Source organism: Dermacentor andersoni, chromosome 2, assembly GCF_023375885.2.
Source record: "Dermacentor andersoni chromosome 2, qqDerAnde1_hic_scaffold, whole genome shotgun sequence".
Lineage (NCBI taxonomy): Eukaryota > Metazoa > Arthropoda > Arachnida > Ixodida > Ixodidae > Dermacentor > Dermacentor andersoni.
Window position 1 is genome coordinate 201334266 of NC_092815.1, and position 19476 is coordinate 201353741.

The 19476-nt window shown below is 47.4% G+C and overlaps 1 protein-coding gene across 1 annotated transcript in view; it reads left to right on the top strand.

Annotated features, from left to right (window-relative positions):
* LOC126540237 (uncharacterized) overlaps positions 1-13631 on the top strand; it is a 144832-nt gene extending 131201 nt beyond the window's left edge. Inside the window, exons 6-8 of the mRNA XM_050187037.2 lie at positions 1971-2331; positions 6566-6693; positions 11448-13631. Of these exons, the coding sequence (XP_050042994.1) occupies positions 1971-2331; positions 6566-6693; positions 11448-11624 (666 nt within the window). The 3' untranslated portion in view covers positions 11625-13631. The remainder of the gene's footprint in view (positions 1-1970; positions 2332-6565; positions 6694-11447) is intronic.
* Positions 13632-19476: the final 5845 nt, after the last annotated feature.

Consider the following 19476-nt stretch of genomic DNA (forward strand, 5'->3'; position numbering starts at 1 on the left):
AAAAACCCGACGGTTCATTTAACGACGGCTTGGAAGGCTGCCGGATTCTCGGTGCGCAGTTGCTCCTTCCGCTCGGCTGCACCAGCCTGTTCTTGTGCCCGGGCTGCAGTATCGGCATGGCGTTGACGAGCTCGTCCCCGGTTCTGCTCGCGGCGTTGTTGATCGAAAGCTACGTGCCCCTGAGGAGTAGTATGACGAGCGGCCTACCCATTTAGGAGCCGGAGAAAGAGTACTGTGATCGCGCTCGGCTGCGACGGAGAGCAACGTCGTCACTACTGGCGCAGCCAATCGCGTGCCTCTCTTCCTCTATTTTTTTGGCGCACATGCGCATGGGTTTGCGCCGGAGTTTCCCGCGTAGAGGCGATGGACGGACGAATCGGCTAGCCATATACAGCTTCGCTGTAGAAGAAAAAAAAAACTATATGGAACGCCAATGCATTTCGTCGGACATTTCGAAAATTGATATCTCGGAAGACCAGAGTATTCGCGAACTAAGCGGCTATAGATAGTATATCGAATGGCGCGCCATAAAGTAACTAATCTAAATAGTTAATTAGGGTAAATATGTTAATTATTCAATTACGCGTTTTGTATTCTCGTATGAGTAATGGCCTCATCGAGTAAGTTAAATCAAGGGCTAGAATTTTGCTATCCACCGCGGGCAGTCTCTACAAACTTGGTGCAGCTAAAAAAATATGCCCCATGTGAGTGCGTGAGCGCGTACGTGCTCGTGGTGCCTTCGTGCTCGCCCTTCTGTCGCCACGAAGCTTTGTGCGAGGCGTGTGGAGATGCAAAAGACCGGCTTCGATCGACAATCCACATTCATTGGCGCATTCTCAGTTTCGCGCGGTTTCGTGCGTGGGTGACACGCCACCACGAAACGCGAGAAATACGAGAACGCCACGGTTCTCCTGCGATGGCCTTCAGTACCTACTTCGACCTATCTGGCCCCCCGCGCCCTCGCAGCAGCGGCGGCGTGGCTGTGATCGATACCCGAGCCGTGCCCGTGCGCAGAGTCGTCCCACGCACTGAAGAAAAAACGGCGGTAGTTATGCTTCGCAGCACAGTCGCTCGATCACTGTCGCCAATGGCCAACTGGCGCTGGCTTCACACAGAGTGTGACAAAGGCAAAATTTAGGTATGGCGGTAGTCTTCTTTAAATAGGATTAGGAATGTCTGACATTGCACGTCATTGATGTAGGTATGCCCCAATGCATTGATCATTTGTTACAATTTATTGACTGGCGCCCTTTACTGCCGTGATGTTTTTACATGGGTTGACTTTCCACGTCTTTATGCTTAAAATAGAAACAGCTTTGTCTTCATACAGTATGCGTCGAATAAATTGATGTCACTGCATTTATCATCAAATTAACAGGGCTTCGCATTTGAATAGACTACGCAATTTACTAGCAACAACCTCTGCAGAGAGAAATAGACAAGCTAGAATTCTGGTCAATATTGAGAACGAGAAAGGTTTAATGCTGACAGCCGCGTGAAATGGGTTCGCACTGTGTATAGTGCAGTGTGTATAGCTTGCGTAAAGGCGCACTGAAATAGTTATTTACTGGTATTTGAACGTGCTATTTGGGCTGCTATTGTGTAATGTAAGGAATCATAGTACGAGCTATGTTATTAAACTTACTATTTGCATCTTTTATGGTACTCCGCGTAGAGAACGTAACAAATGCAGCATTAGTCTGAGAATTTGTTTACTAATAATATAGTATATAGTGGCGTGACAGTCTCTTGAAAACAACACGCAGTACTCAATCCGCCTAAGTTCAGTGCCTTAGGCCCTCATCCTTTGTGCCTGCTAACCCACCTAGTTGTCGCTCGCTCGTACTTTTACGCGAAAATGATTATACAGTTTCCCAGTAAGTATGCATGTCCCAGCGGTGTTGCCGCGCAGCAGAGCGTTCGGTATGTCTGACGCAATGTATAATCCGAGCGCCCTTCTCGATTCCCAGGCGGTCGAAGACAAACTCCGCACCATCGAGGACGCCATGATTGGCGAAGCCGTGGCGCTCGTCCGAGACGGCGCCGGTGACGAAGCCGAGCTGCGGGCTATAAACGCCGGCGTCGCGTCGCGACTTGACGCCGCCTACGACCTGGAGAGCGTGCGCCAGTCGCTGGACCACCTTCAGTCGACGCTCGAGGACCTGCGTCGCCAGGAGCTTCAGGCAGTCCTGGCGGAGGACGGCGCCGAGGAAGAGGAGGGCAACCCGGCGGCGTCCAACAGCGCCGCCGCCTCTGGCGTTCTCCGGAATGACGTCGCCGACGTCGAGGAGTTGACGCAAGGCACTTCGTGGGCCCAGCTTACCGACAAGCGTGAGATGCGCTCCTTCTTGAAAATCATGGCAGTTAGCACGGGAATGAAGACTCAGTACAGCAACGTTATCGCCTGAAGTGTGTAGTAGTTCACTGGAAGCGACTATATGCAATTTTAGAAAGATGAAATATGATCTTTTTTAAGGCTAGCCGTAGCCCTTTCAGTCGACCCGTTCGATCAGTTCAGTAGCACTGATAATTTTTTGACAGGGAACGCCAGGAACGCCACACCTAAACGCAAGGAAGAATGTCCAATTCATGCGCCTTGGTAACGCATTTAGTGTGACAAAGACATAAAATCAAACAGGTGCATATTATAGGCAACATGGAGCAGCACGTCAAAACAAAGGGCCTAAACAATGTCAGCAGTATCTAGCCACATAGGAAACACCCGCAAAATAAATATTCCTAAAGATAGAAGTTCACATAAGTGGTTTCGTATGCGCTACTAAGTGCGAGTTGAATCAGATTTATTACTTTTAAATAACTTTTTTGTCTGCGATAAAGTGTATACACAAATGGAAAACAAATTATAAATATTGCTGGGAAATTTGCAAAAGTCTCAGAACCCTAGCGCCGTTCTAGATTTAGCAATAATAAACTTAAATATCTTACACTATCCCTTTCAGTCACATTGCCTTTGAACATTGAAGATTAAAAGAACTTGAACAAAGTACTAAATGTAAACATAACCCTCGACTAACTGAAAACCATATCATCCGTAAATTTTGTAACGAGAGCAATGAAAAACCGTATATTAAAGGGACTGACAACCAATTTTCACGGTACCCATTCTTTTTTTTTTTTTTGCAATACAAAGCTTACCGGTCAGAGTGTCTAATCATGAAGTGCTAACGCGGAAAACGCCGCGGAACATTTTCTTGCAGTGAGGATGTAGTCGTTCACTGGAAGCAAGCTGAAAACAGCGATAGCTGAGCGCGATAGTGATTATACGCCGGCATTAGTGGGATTCAGACAAGTGTGGCCGTGCTGTAACGAACAGTGATTTTGTTTATCAAGTAGATATTCCTGCTATTCATGTTCTCCGAATCGTTAAATGATTTCTGCGATAATAGCTACGCGTTTTCGTGGTTTCCTGTCCAACTGCTTTGATGTTTAACCTGTTGACACGAAACCAATCGGATCGAAAACGACGTCTTGACACCCGACACGGAGTTCAGCGTGTTGCCGTAGCCACGCGTGCGTTCTTGGTTTCCAAAGCATAGAATAACGCACGAGTGGATAACAATATACCAATTGCAATTTTAAACAATAATTATGATGAACTTAATAGCAGTCAACTTACGCACAGTAATCTCATAGAATGCATCCAAAGTACCAAGATTTTAGGGCCAGGTCTCGCCACTTACCGGTTTTTGAGACTTTCCTTGCCAATTTAACATACAAATTCCTACTGAGATCACAAATAGCGTGCTAGAATCTATCAGTATAATTCATGGTCACTTCCTTTACATCAATGTGTCACAATACACATTCTGGCCAGTTGTCAGTCCCTTTAAAAAGATAACTGGCACGTTTGACGAGACGTTTCGCGTGTTACTCTATATATCACTGGCTCTTTATGCCTTTTGTTGCTCCATAAAGCGTTTAGTCTATTAATAATGAACTAATCTACTTGAACACTTTTGTCATGTTTATGATATAACGCATTAGCGTACATGTCAATACCCGTAACAATTATGTTTTTTTTAAATGCGATGACTACGCTAGCGCGGCTGAAATATTCATGCTGCAGGTCCAAAATCTTCTGAAGTCGCAATAGAAGTGTCCGAGTACAGCGCATCGTATAAAAAAAAAAAAATTCTCCGCTGCTTCATGCTAGCATATAGCTAGCGCCCTCCGTCGGGAAGCGCTCTTTTTGTACTGCGCTAGTGGGCCTAGCTGAAGCCTGGCACCCACGGAGCAGTTGGCAGCTGGTCGGCGAAGGAAGGAGACGTATTTCAATGCTCGTGTGAGTTCGCTTGTGTTGCGTAGTCTGCCTGTGTGGCTATGTAACTTAATCTCCACCCTCGTCTACTATGACTTGTGCCGGAGTCACCAACGGGAAGTCAGCATTCTCAACGTGGAATTACTTCAATGCAATGCGTTTGTCGCAAACTTGCACTTAGGTAGTGCCACATGATTTCTCCGGGCAAGCTTTGGCTCCGAGAAAAGATATTTTTTTTTTACTTTTCGCAGCACCCATTGGTCTCGTAACTTTTGCAGGCGACTGTACGTGCGAAGCTGTTAACAGGGAGGTCTTCACCCACGTAAGCAGTACAGTGGCGCGTCTAGCGAATGTGAATGGTGAATTGAGGTAGATGGCGTTGTTATAGCGAAATTTGCCGGAATAACATTGGTGAGGCCGAAAGAAAGGGTAGTTTTTGGGCCAAAGGGCAGAAGGAGTGTGCAGACAGTCGCAGCTGCGAAAGTATCCCACGTGCCACAAGCCTCGCACCTTGCATCTGCACTTGGCGACGACAGTTTGTTGGTTTATTAGCCTCGGCTGCACGACAGCTGGTTGCTCAATTCAGGACAGTGTGTAATTAGGTATACAACGGTCCTCCACTCTTCTTAGTATTCTTCTGCAGAAACTCTCGCAGTCGGGGGAGTTCTTGCGCCGACTACATTGGATCCGTATGCACGTGAAAATGTGTCTGTGGGAACGGACTACATGGCGGGTGGCATGTGTAGGAGCTGAAGCGGTAAATGACTTCGTTGGGTGCCCTCGACGCCGATCGCATTCGCTCTTTACAGCGACTAGAAGGGAAAGGTGGTCAGTGAACATTTTTTTGAAAGGTCGGCGCGTTTTGATTCAAAGCGTAAAATGGCTCATTGAGCGAAAAAAAAATGTCCAACCCTTCCCCTGCCGGAAAATGGGGGTAAGCGAAGCCTGTCCTGCGTGCATCTGACCTTCGTCAGGGTTACCTAACCCACAGGTAATGGTGCCGGATTGCGTCGGCCGCCCGTTCCCTCAGCTCATGATATTCTCGTTGCTGTCGAATTGCCTGGGCTCAGGCTGCTCTAGCAGCTGGATCGCGCGCCGACGGCGAGCCCTTTCATGGGCGAGTTCTCGCCGACGCTCGTCGAACGGTGCCCGTTCCTCCGGGGAACGCACAACGCGTGGCCGTCCGATTCGTTTTCCGAGACTGAACTGAACTGAAACAAAAGCCGGCGGCAGCGCGCGCGAAACTCTTTCGTGCCCTCTACCTTCCCGGCTGCAGCGAAACGATTGATTGGTTGCGCGCATGACGTGAGCGCGCGCCTGTGTAGCTGCAATCCTTGCTAATGACTCCCGCGCCGGCGCAGCTGTCAAGTCATGAAAGCGTTCTTCCCTGCAGCTGCTCCTGCGCAGGGAGCAACTGAGTTTTTGCGTGACCGCGACAACGCCAGTTGTCAGGCAATGCAAACTTCAGTTGAAAAGACGGCGTCCGGCGTCTGTGGCACCTAAATTGCCATTGGCTATGACGCCCCGTCACTAGTGCGCCTCGACGAAGTTTCTTTTGGCTGCGGCGCCACGGTAGGAGCGCGCCTCGACAGAGCAGAGCGGTAGACAGGGAGCTCCTGCTGATTAGCGGTGTCGAACACTAGCGCTGATTAGCGTGCCAGGTGTTGCGTGAGGGGAGAGGGTATTGTTGCGGCGCAAAACCATCCTCGCAATAGCTTTTCGAAGCCTGTTTTATTCGCGCCTTCCAACTTCGCCTCGGTAAATCCAAGTCAACGCAAACGCTTGTCCGCCAGAACTTCATACCCCGAAGAACCACGGAGCAACGTTCAACTGGACATTAATGCATACACATACACAACTTATAAGAAGAGCTTAGGTGTCCTGGGATTTTTAGAGCGATAGCTCTACTACCTTCCAGGTACAAACCCAGAAAACGCCTGGTTACGTAAATCTGGCCTGCATGCTCAGCCAACGTCAAACCGGAACGTGCAGAGCGTCGTCAGCGCCGAGCAGCATCTGTGTGTTTTCCGTTTATCCGGCCTCGCGCGCCATGGAGGGGTGACACCTGCAACGGTACTGGCACGTTCGTCAAGCGTGCCTCCTGAGACGTCTTCAGCGCAACGCTAAACCATGCTATTACTTTCAATGCTTCGCCTTGGGTAAAATTGACCATTTTTTTAATTCGCCGCTATGGGGACATACAGTTGCTTCTTGAACATCGAACTGATTTCTACATCAGATGACATGATCGTTGTTTTCTCTCTCTTTCTTTTGTCTGTTCTACAGAGAACTGCCCCGCAGTACAGGTGCTCAGCAGTTCGTGTCCAGCGGCGGCGCAGTCTGCCACCCCGGTTCCAGCGATGCAGAGACTTCTTCTGGATGCCTGCCAGTGGCAACAGACGTGCTATGTTTGCGTACGTACATTACAGCTGCACCCGTAATATTGTGCGATCAGCTGTTCTAGAACTACATTCTAGCCTGCACGCATAGAAGTATTGCTACTGGTTACTTAACCGCACTTGCATCGGTTGCTGCTTTTAGTCTTCCGGATATGGGCTGGCGGACCGGCCCCGGGCTAGGCCAGTGTATGGTCGGCGTTGCGGCGAGAAGTAGCGGCCTGGTGAGGGTTAACAGAGTGGTCGTTGAGAACTCCACTGAGAGGCGGCGAGGTAGTCGGCGATGTCACGCGGGCGCTCCCCAAGCTGTGGACGCGGTGCGTTGACGGCGAACCCTCGGAGTCCCAAGTCGTGGTATGGGCATCGGCGGTACACATTGCCGGCTTCTCCGCAGTGCTAGCAGAGCGGCCGGTGGTCGGGGGCTCGCCAAAAGTCCGTCTTCCTCGCTTAGCTGAGCTGGGCGTGCTGGCAGCGGCGGCGGTGGACGACGGAAATGCAGCGTTACACAGCCCTGGCATGATCGCGCAGGGAGACCTTGACGGCGGGCGACGGCGGCGTAGGTCATCGTTTCCGGTTAGGGCTATGGCGATGACGGTTGCACTTCAGTAATCCCAAGTGATCACGGACTCTCCTCTTTCGCGATGTCGACGATTGAGGCCACTTGAGGCTGCGACTTAGGGAAGAGCCTCTGCACTTGCTCGCGAACGACCAGTCTGATGGTCTCTCGCATGTCTTCACTGTCGAGTGGTTGAACATTCTTGTAGTTTCGGCGATTATACTGCTTTGTCCGCATATTGAGTGTCTTCTCAATGGTTGTTGCTTCGGAAACAAATTAAGCAACAGTCCTTGGAGGGTTGTGTATCAATCCGGTGAATAACTCCTGTTTTACCCTACGCATAAGGGACCCAATTGTCTTCTCCTCAGGCATATCCGGAACAGGCGGGGCGGAACAGACGTGTCATCTACTAATTGAAGATCGCTACGGTCTCGTTGGGTAATTGTACTCGGGCTTGTAGCATAGCTTCGGCCATTCCTTGCGCACCATGCTCGTAAAAGACCGCAGGAAGCCGCTACGGGATAGGTCCCACGTTCTCAGGGCCGACTCTCGGTTCTCAAACCACGTTCTGGTGGCGTCTTCCAAGGCTAAGTATACATGCCGCAGCTCGTCTTCGGACTCCCAGTTGTTCAAAGACTCGATTCGTTCGTAGGTCGCTAGCCAGGATTCTGGGTCTTCAGTCGATGATCCGTGGAAAGATGGTGGTGGGTCACGAGATTGTTGTAGTAAGAGGAGGGGATGCTTAACTCTAGAACGCTGGGGCAGCCATTGGTGTTGTCTTGGCTGCACTCTTCTTCGTCTTCCGGGACGACGATGGTGTTTCCGGGACGATGATGGTGTTGTCTTGACCGTCCGGTCTTGGATCCCGGCTTGTCGGGGGCGTCCGGTACATGAAAGTACTAGCACCTCTACCAGATGTCACGTCCTAGTGGCGATGGAGGACACAGCACCAAAACTGTGAATGGTGAAACTAACTTTATTGGGCGAACCTGTGCCCACAAAAACAGACTACACTCAATGTTTAACGAAAGCGGCGAACACAGTCGGCGATTATCGAAAATCTGATCAGCGAGTCAAGCGCGTCGGCGTTTGTATATCAGTCGTTGAATGTTGCAGAGTAATCGCTGGCACCCGCGTGTCTTCCACAAAGTTCTAGCAATGAGATTACACACGGTTCGGTGAGAGACAGCAGATGGAACGATCGATAACATTCCAGAAACTTCGGATACATGCAGGCACGTCCTGCGCAGTGCGATAACATTTGTTAGGCGGTGAAACGTGGTCGCCCGTTAAAGATAAACAAGTACATGTGTCAATGTCTTTGACACATATTCCAAGGTTATTTTCGACCTGATCAAGACTTCAAAGTGGTGAGAGTGATTATAGCATAGATTGTGGCTCTGTATGCAAAACGGCAAGGATAATTACTGACAAAAAGGATTCGTTTTATGCGCTTTCCAAGAGTTTTATCACAAAAAACGCTACGCAATCTTTGTTTTTGTCTGTTATTTTATGAGCTAGCCCCATTTTTAACTGCGTAATTTTGAAAAACGACAGAGTACCAATTTGTGTAGCTCTCTATACTTCAATACACAACGGGACCAGCGAAGGTACCTATGACTGCTATGCCGTTCCACCTGCTTTCACAGGAACAGCGTGTACGACGACACAGATATAAAAACGTCATGTTCTTAGAAGTATTGGGTTTTACGACAAAGCAGAAATCACTGTGAACAAGCTAAGCAAAATAGCGACTTCGTGAAGGAAAGGCCTGTGTCGGCCCAGAGCAATCAAACAGGAAGTCTTAGAACTGAAGTGGATGTCAGTACATAGCTTTGCAGAGTAGTTCGTACACAGCGAATTCCTAAATCCATTTGCTCCCCTATACAGAAATTATTTAGCCAATGCTGTCTAATGAGAGTGTCGAATTATTTATCAAATGGTATCAAATCTATGATAAAATACGCTGTATAGCATCCTAATTAGCCCGCTACAATATAAAATGGGCTCATAAAAGCGCGAAGCCGTTCACTTTTCATTCCTGTTGCGATTTTCTTGCAAACATGTTTTTCTGACTCAAGATGACGAGAATAACGAGCATTCAGAAAGTATTAATGAAAAACGGATGCATGTATGAAAGCTCGAGTCCCTGTGTTCTTGAAACAAAGGGGTGCGGTGAACCAAAAAAAAAAAATAGTTTCTGGTCGCCTGCAGCGTTAACAAGCATGCTGCATATTTACATTTCCGCCTCTTCGCAAAACATCCATGGCGACATGATTCACTAATCTAGCACAAGCGGCAAGTTCCATTTGCGTAGTGCAAACAGAGTAAGCCTCCACCAGGCTCGCCCTCTCTTGTCACGCATACTATCCTAATCTGTCTGTAATGGCTCCGTCTAGCGTCAGTCGAGTAAGGGTTTGCGTTTCATCCGAAGATTTCACCGCTTTTAAACAACTGAGCACCATGGGTTACACAAGAAACTTTTTCTTCGAAGCACGCGATGAAGTATCCAACGGAACTGAGTGAATTCGCCATACGATTGAATGTGATGACAAGCGAATTCAAGCAATTGTGTCCAAAGTGCGCCGCGCGAGACCATACCGTGCCCGGCCCGTGTGATAGGGCTTCCAGCTGTTTACATTCTAGAGTTGGAAGGCATGTCTGATTTTCCGTTTCATCGAAACGTTAACCCCATTTTAAAGCGGGCTCCGAAAGCGCTGTGGTGCACTGCCTGGTGCCTTTGACTACGCGCCCATGCGCGCTTGCAACCACGCATGGCGGATAATATCTGCACCCAGGCATGGATCTCATGTTGCGGAAGCCTTTATAAAGAGGGTGTCGCCACCTTTGACGCGAAGCACAGTATTCTCCGAAGAGTAGCGGCTACAAGCAACCGTACTGACGCTGTCCACAACCCACTTAAAATTTCGCTTTTATACCTTCTAAGAAAAAATTTTTCTTTAGAATTACGCTTATCAATTTCGGTTAGGAACTCCGCTACTGCGTATATACCATCCCTGAGTTGAGCAATGAAATACCGAGCAATGCTTTATTGTTATCTTTGAAGACTGCATCGATATTTTTTTAAACTATGCCTAACATTTGACTGTATACCGCCCGTGTTGTCTATATGTGTCTTTCTTTTGTGTGTCTTAAATTGCGGCAAAATACCATGCGAATCAGCGATACAATTCTATTTAACTGATAAGCCAAGAGTACTAGATTCTGCGGCCAGTGTGCCGGCCCTTTATTCATTGTCGAGGTGACACCGGAAAACGTGGTTTCAGTTGAAGGTAGCAGGGTATAAATTATTATTGATAACGTAGATAAATAAGACAAGTCGCATAAAATGCTGTGACGATCAAAATATGAGTGGAATAACGTGCATCCCGATGGAAAATCAGGCAGGTTGGTACAGTTTCATGACTGCAACAGCGTGACCAGACATGCGTTGAGCAAAAGTAGGGAACACAAACGGTACTATCAATTGAAGCTTATTTCGAGACAATATCCAGTAATAACGAAGCATAACAGTCACGTGTTCTTATCCCTTCGATAAAGTCGAAGATAACTATCAAAAAAGCAATCTTTCTATTAAACGGATGACTGGTTTATAAAAATGAACTTCAGTTGATAGTGCCGTGCGGTGCGCTTTCCTTTCACTGAGCCGGTGTCTAGGCGCACTACTGCAACTATGAAGGTAAAATGCCTTTCTTTTTTTTTCAAAGCGTGAAAAAGGATCCTAACGTTTTGTTGAGTAAGCGCTTATTTTTGAATCACGTCTTAATGCTATGTAAGTAGGCGTTAAGTGTGTGATAAGATTTAGAGGTTTCTTGGATATATAGACAAGCCTAAAGAAACTGCAGAGGTTCTAATTTTAGCTAGTGAGATATGCCTGTTTACATGAACTAGATGAAAACCATTCATTTTACTTCTTTTAAATTCAATGAAAAGGGCTTACACTACAAGGTAAGTGCGTGTACGAAAACGAACGCAATCGTTTGCTTTACTAAATGTTTTAGTCACTTCAGTGAGCAACGATATCTGAACGCGGCGTTCACGAATGGCTTTACCGCAAAGCAAGTTCAGGAGTATAGCCATGTCGGGAGCCCAGCTCCACACGAAAGGGCAGGTTGAAGGTTGAATGTACCGATGCTGTGCTGCGACGTGCATCGGGGCTGCATTTTCCGATCGTTCGTGTGACATTGCTCCGCAGGGTTCTTACTATGGCCTTGGAGCTGAAGACTGCGACGGTGGCGCCGGCAACCGCGGTGGTTCTTCTCAGTTCACACGGCTGCTGGTCAGCCAACTCCTGTTGCGTCAGGCCAAGGGCGGCCAGACGCAGGCCGCATGCGCGGAGTCCTGCGTCACGGACTTCCTGCTGAGTCACTGAGCAGCGAAGAAGCGAGCAGCCGACGGCATCCACGGCTTCGCACTGGAGAGACCAGCAAAGATTGTGGAGAAGGTTGCGCCACTCGTCGCTAAAGAAGCAAAAGAAAAGGAAGTACCACAGACAAGGCGACAGGGAGATGACTTCCAATGGCGTATAATTAGCGTGTTTATTTTATTAACATTTTACCCAGCCCGTGCCTCTCAGGTCTGTAGTCAGTAAGTCATGCTAGGTTCAATGTTTAATTGCCTTCCTTTTTCTGTGTTCACTTGTATCTCTTCGGGTACGTGTAAAATGTGCAGTGTTGGTAAGGAAGGCATTTTTTCGACGTTTTTAGTGCCAGCTGATATATTCATTCAGAAACGTTCCGGGCTACGGAATGTACGCGCATGCTTTGCCGTTGAGCCGCGGTTGCGAAGTTGCCTTTTCGGCAATGAACACACGAAGGAGACGTTTATCCAGCCATGGAGACTTATATGTGTACATTTGGAAAAAAACCTGCTGTTTGGAGTGACTTATTCTTTTAGAATTGTCTTAGTGTGCATACAAATTTACTCCGAAGCGAAGCTTTTTTTTATTCGTCTGTGTATATTGGAGAAAAACATATTTGCTGCTGCATTGCTTTGTTTCACGTGGCGCGAAGAACAACTGACCATTGTAAAATCACGCACATGTAGACGTAATCGTCATTGCGCGTCTTTATTTGTATGTTATGGAGGAGTTTACGTATTGTGGAGCTTACGCAGTTTTTTACGGGAAAAACTTTGAGTAAGTTCTTGAGAAGCGCCTCCCATAGCTTTTGGTTTGCTACAGGTAATATGACGCATGCGACCAGACTTCATGGTGCCTGCTATTTCAGTTGTATCGACCTGTCTAAAACATGAGGGTTGCATGATGAAATTTAGGAGTTAAAATAGTCGTTCTTCTTCGAACGGTGCTGCGAGGAGAGTCGTCTTCTAGCTGGGTAAATCTTCAGTAGAGGAGGAGCCCTGGCCTGTAGGCCACGCACCTGGGCGTTACATGAGCTCGAAGTAATAAAAGGTCAAGAATATTTCACACATAATTAAAAAGATATCAAATTGAAGTGTTAAGAGAAAGGGCTTATTCTCATCAATATATTTAGATGATTCTTGCTGTTACGTGATTTTCGTTTCTACCCACACTGTACACATGTTTCTCAATTCCTGTCGTGTTGACGACCACTGGAATTGTTTTCTGGAGCCAGTAAAAATTATAATATTGATAGTGGGCCGATTTCCAGGATTTCATATATCAGAAATAAAGGTCGAAGTTGTAGTTGGCGAGAGTAAAATACGTGCGGCGATAAAGAAACCTTTTCGTCCCACTTGCTAAAAAAAAATCTTTCAGTAGTTAAAGAGTCAATCTCTGTCGAAGCTTTTTATTTCGGCGTAATAAATAAAAGCGGCCCTTGCTTTAGATGTGCCCTAAGCATTGCGCATGTGTTTCTCTTTAGTCAGTACTTTCTTTGAGATATTTAAAGCGTTCCATTTTCAAGACACCGAGAGGCCGATCTTCGGGGCTTGAGCCGCCCCGCGTCCGCGAAGTCACAAAATACAAAGGCAATAGACGCATTTGAATTCGCCTGACCGCAGTAGGCGTAGGCACCGGAAACTAGGTGTGGATGCTCTCATAAAAGGAATAACACGCGTTACGGAAGTGTCTTGTCTGATTACGGTATTTGCACTTGTGGTTTGTAATGTCTGCACATTCCGCGTACGATCGCTAATAACACAGCGTTCGCGCCACGGTACGTTTATAAGGCCGGCTGGATCTCGATCGCTGTGGCCGCTGCATGCTTTGACCTGATTCAGATGACCTCACTTGGGCGTGATCTTTTGTCGTTTGTGCCTGTTGTCCGTATATTATCGCGAAGACGGTTTCAGCATATATACATATAGCATTGACGTGCCATTTTTGTCCGAATAAAACACTGCGAAATGTGTTCAAATCATGTGATACCAAATAAAGAATAAAATATATACTGTTGAATATGGCTTTGGTCATTTTCCTCCACAATTTCAAGTTTTCACATTTTTCGAAAGCTCACTTCGAGTGCATTGCACATTATTACGTCGGACAACATGTCTTGATAAGTACGGTATATTGTCACCCAGTAGCGACGGGGAAGAAGCAGACCATGACGCAGCGGCGTGTCACAAGCATAACTCCTCACTGAGCGAACCCGTGCCCACAAAAACTAGGTGCACATGCAGAACGACAGGGACAAGCACATTTATACTGAACGAATGACAGCACGAACTAACGGGGACGAGACGAGGAGACACATGCAGCGCATCTGTGCCTCGTCCTCACGTGCGGTCCTCGTCAGTTTTTGCTCACTGTGAATCAGAACCAACTAGCCCACCAAAAAGCCTTCACAAGCACGCACGTCGATCTTTATAACTAGGTATCCGGGTCAAGTGCGTCAGCTATCTGTGCGCGACCGGTCAAGATTCCAAGTTCTGCAACAACACAGATATCGGATCAAATCGGCTGCAACAATGAAGAATGTTCTGATACACGCAGGCACGCTTAGCGCGGAGCGCGAACATTCGGTCTATTATTCGTTATAATTTCATTAATCCACTCGTTATTCTAATACGCTTACAGACGTCCGCATTGGTGAATGTATTTAACTGAAATGAAAAGTGATTCTATATCTACGCAGGAGTATGTTTAGAATAGTTTCTCACTCAACTAAATATATTGTAAAGCTTGATGTCTCAGGATACACGTTATACGTGCTGATGCTGGATCTATATATCTAAGAAAACTGAAATAATGCTATAAAGCAGTTACCTTTTTTTGCGAACTAACCGTGATTTCCTGTGGGTGCCTAACCGTTTTCGTGGGCTGTTCACGAAGGTAGTGCAACGTAACAAACCGGTAGAAATTGGGTAAGCCGTATCGGGAATGCAACCGCAGCGGGGTACATGAAAAGCTCCAGAGGGTGTATGGGCCCTACATAGAACAGTAATGACGTAACCAAATACACAATTCGTTTTCAATGAAGACGGATTTGTATCACACAGTAGTGAGCTCCTGGCGCGTGTGGTACTCGGACGCATGCATAATCTCTGCCTGTTGTTCCAAACGCTGTCTCTCTGGTGTACCCTCGATGCTCTTGGTGGACGCTGGTAGGCTTATTTCAGACCTCCTTATGGTTGCATTGGAGACTGCCCTGCGCCCTAGTAGTTCCAGTGACAACTCTGCGCGTTACAGTGACTCTACCCTGGGCCGCTAGAGCCAGCCGCACTTATTGATGGTAGGGGCTCCTACGCTTGGCGCGGTTTCCTGCGGCTACGCTTTCTATGGAGACGGACAAGTTCCGCCGTTGCTCAGTCCGTACATAACTGAACACGAAGGAAAGAACGCTAAGAAATAGTACGGTGACGAGAGGAGACAAACACGCTGTAGTAAAAGGGGGTGAGGTAAAATTGGTTCTCTCTTTTGCTTCCGGGGTCTTTTTACGCCATTTGTGGACCTTGCGTTTCGACCGCCGTGGTGCTAGAGCCAAGAAAGTGAAATATATGCAACAAACGACATACTTGCAAGCCTATAGCTGCTGGTGAGTACCGGTTTCATTGCGATAGATTGTACTTTGTACGGCAGAGTGGGCTCTTTTAAACGCGGCTACTCCAGCTCGGATCAACGAACATAGCAGCTAGCTACGCTTCTGTGGACGTCGCACGAGACTAAATCGTGCTCTGATTGCGTCATGCGTGGCACGGCAATGACGTCATCTACTCTCGCTACGCATGAGTTACCAGGCAATGGCTTCTGTCCTACGCAGTAAGCTTGCGGGCTACTGGAACAATAAATTTTGAAGTTCTTTGTGGGAACCAGTGGCGGTGGAAAATGGAGTGAGGAAGCTTCTTCCAATCAACAGTATTCCACGGAAAATACCTGTTTGTGCGTATATCTGCTTTGGCAAAAAGTGGTTTTAGCGCATGTTCCGGCGTATGACGTGTCTTTCGTGTAGTAACAGGTTTGATATATCAAAGTACGAATCTCATGTGTGCCTCACAAAACATTGTGAATAATCTAGATTCACGTATGCTTTCTATGCTTTTGTAAGGTTGGAATGTATCGGTCATTAGTTTTGTAGAAAAATCGCATCTTTTATACTTTCCACAAATTAATCTTGTAGCTTTTCTTTGTACTCTTTCCAAGTAGTGTATTCCCTTTTTGTGGTATCAGTTATCAGTTCAGCACATGCCTATGTGCCTATGACGTAGGACCACCAATGCTATAAAAGCTGAGGCGCTCTCAAATAAAGCACATTCGTTCCTGCCCTGGCTTCCTGCATCGTCGTCTTTCCTTGGCCACGACAGAACAACTGGCGACGAGGGTGGGATGACGCTGCGATTCTGAACCAAGCGCCGGCGCACCTATTGCAGCGGGACGAATGGCCGGGCCACCGTCAGAAGGCAAGCGTTTCAACATGGCAATCCCTGTAGCTTCGTAACGTTTTGGAAGCATGCCATATTTTAACCCAAGAAGCGACGATATTAATTCGTATTTCGAGAGGTTTGAAACTTTTGTGGCACTTAACGAATTTCGGGGGACAAAGAAGTTTAGGTTCTTCTTGAACGTAGTAGGCAGCACAGTGTACGGGGAGCTGAAGAAAATTTTAGTTCCTGACAGTCTTGCTGACCTTCTCAGAAATAAAGAGGGTACTAGAACAACACTTCAGCCCCGAGTATTCAGTAATAGCCAAGCCATAGAGAAAAAAATTCTAAAGAGAGGACACTCTTCAAAAACTGGCAACAGGAAACACGTCACGCCTAGTTTCAACACCATGAATTAGTTGACGCGAGCATAAAAAAAAAACAATGTGAAATAAACTTTCAGACAACGTCTTATTTTTTTATTCCTTCCCACTAAAAGTGAAAAAGTTTTGCGTGTAAATGAACTTATACTTTTCAAGTTTTTGTTGCGTTGCCTAGCAACAAGCTAGCGGCACGCCAGACGCGCGTGCATACGTCATGCGCCAGACAAGCCGCAGGAGTGAGGGAGGCCGGCTGCGCATGTGAAGCTCGCCTGCTTCGCGACCCGCCTCTTTAGGATGTAGCCCGTTTTTTGGGCTCCCGGCGTTCTCTTGTGTTCCGTCTGCATTTCGACACGGCACCGCTGCACTACTGGACTAGAGCAAGGTGAGTAATTTTGTTTGACAGTCTGCGACGCGCACTTCAAGCACATTTAGGCTTACTGTACAAAACTGAACCTATATAGTGACGCAGTTATCGAAAAACAGCTCCGCAGTCCAAGCCTAGGTAATGAGTTAATTACTCGTACTGGGAGATGTTTGCGACGCTTTCTATGAGCCCAAGCATAATTATAACCTAATTCGGTAGTTTTTGGGCATGCTCGCCGCACCTGGCTTTCTGACGAAAAGCACCTTGGCCGTGTGACGCAGTTTCGCGTGTACTGAATCTTACCGGGACAAGTTTTGGCGCTTTCTCTGACCCAAGACATTATTGTAACTAATTTCACTACATTTTGGGGTACCTTTCGAGCACAGTGGCCGCGTTCGGCGTAGTGGCGCAGTTAGCGAAAAGCAGCTCGGCTGTGTGCCGCAGTTAGTTTCGCGTGTACTGAATCTTACTGGTAGAACTTCGTGACGCATTCTCTGACCCGAAAAAGTATTGTAATTTATTTGGTAACTTTTGGGGATATCTTGAGGCTTGCTCGCCGCGCCTGGGGTTGTGAAGCTGTTAGCAAAAAAGCAAGCCGGCCATAGTGAGTTAGTTTTGCCTGTACTGAATTTTACTGGGACAAGTTTGTGACGCATTTTATAGCCCTGCAACAACATATACCTTATTTCGGTATTCACGCTTCTCGAAAACGCGACGAGCGATTGCCGAGAGTGATAACGCGGGAGTGTTGCATGCGCCGGCAGGATGCGTAAAAGATAACATGGAGGAGCTCAAGAACATGACAATTATGTATTCTGAGCGACTGTAAGCAGGCTTTGCACCCACGAGTCTGACTTGAGTGCGACTTAGAAGGCATTCTGCGAGCGTGTAACATGGTCTGGCTGAGCCTGTGTTGTAGCCACCTTTGTGTACTTGGCGTACCATCGTGTGGACTGAGGCCAAGCTGTTTCGGAAACGCGCAGCCACCCGTGCATTTGGGCACTTAAAGTGCAGGAAATAACGCCCGGGAAAGGAGGGGTTTGAAAATCGGATGTTCAGATTTTATGGCATTGTTTGGGAGGAGTCTTTGCTGCGAAATGTACGAAAAAGTGAATTTATCTGTAATGCCGCTCATTCACCACTTACGCACGTTTCGCCTTACACGCAATACTCCTGCTAGGTCAATATACCGAAATGATACATGCTCGTAATTTACTTTCTTTCAGCTGACGGCATCCGGTGGAGCATCTTACGGCAACGACTGCTGCTTACCTGGTGCCACTACTTTGGATGAGTGCAGAAGAAGGCCGGAACGAGCATTTATATAGAGCCAAATAAACATTTCATCATTTCAGAAGACGTCTTTCGTTTTCTTTATGAAATTGCACCTGACAGATTCGGCGCAGTCTTGTAAAGGTCAATCGCGATCATTTCTACTTAATGAACGATTCCACGCCGAGGCCACGTGAGCTTCAGCAGAAGCGAAAACAAGAAATGAATGCCGCGCCGAGCAGCGGAGCCGGCGCGACGTGTACCAACTGGTGTTCAAAACGCGCGCGCCCAAAACCGAAACCGGAAGGAGTCAATAACAACCGCTTGGTGTGCTACAGTCAATTCGGCCGCTGGGTTCTATGGGAGTGTCCGCTCCTGTTGAAATTTCTTTCTTTATGGCCGAGCGTTGCAAGTTCAACAAGTGAACGCAGCAAGAAGGAGAATGCGTCAGAGACTTCATGACTGAGCTTCAACATCTGGCGCGTAATTGCGAGTTCAAGGCGTTTCTGAATGATGCCTTGAGGGATTGACTAGTGCCAGGATTGCGCGACCAAGAGATTCATAGGATTTTGTTCGCTACGGAAGAGTTAACCTTTGAAAAGGCGTGCAAGATTGCGCTCGAAAAGGAACTTGCTCAAAAGCAAAGGAGCTCCATTGCAGGCTGAACGCTCGGCCGACGTAAATGTGGTTCGAGGGAAAGTGGGAACGACAGCCAGGCCGTCGGGGCGAAAAAAGAAAAGGGGCACAAGCAGACTGTTCGTTATCGCAGCGGGAAAGGGCACGATTCAGACAGGTGCTGGTACCGCAACGCGAAGTGGCCCTCATGTCCGAAGACTGGGCACCTACCTACAAACGATGTGCCCAGAGCGAAAAAGTCGTCCAGTGAACTACGCTGAATCAACGGACGAAGAAGCGGAGGATTCCGAGACATTTCATGTCTTACTATGCGCAAAAGATGGAAAGCGAGGCTACAAAGTTTCCGTGAAGATTGAAGGGAAGCCAGCTTCTATACTTTTGGATACGGGTGGAGCTGTCACGTTGATGCCTGAAAGTATTGCAAACAATGGTTTCCGCGGACTGAATGCAAGCCAATAAGGTCAGTTTTGCAAACGTATACAGGTGAGCCTGTAAAGCTGCGAGGAAAGGCGACCATAGCCGTTAACATAACGGCTGCAGAAGTAAGCTTCCATTGCATATAGTAGAGGACCAGGGTAAGGCTATGCCTACACTTCTAGGCCGGGATTGGCTAGAAAGGTTGCAGCCTGACTGGAAAACCGTCAATGCTGTCACAGAAAACACTGATGCCAATTCTCTACGCGAAATATTTCCGGAAGTTTTCTGCACAACAACGGGAGTAGTTTGCAATTTCGAAGCCTAAATAGCCATAGAACCAAATTGTACGCCTGTGTTCTGCAAAGTCAGGC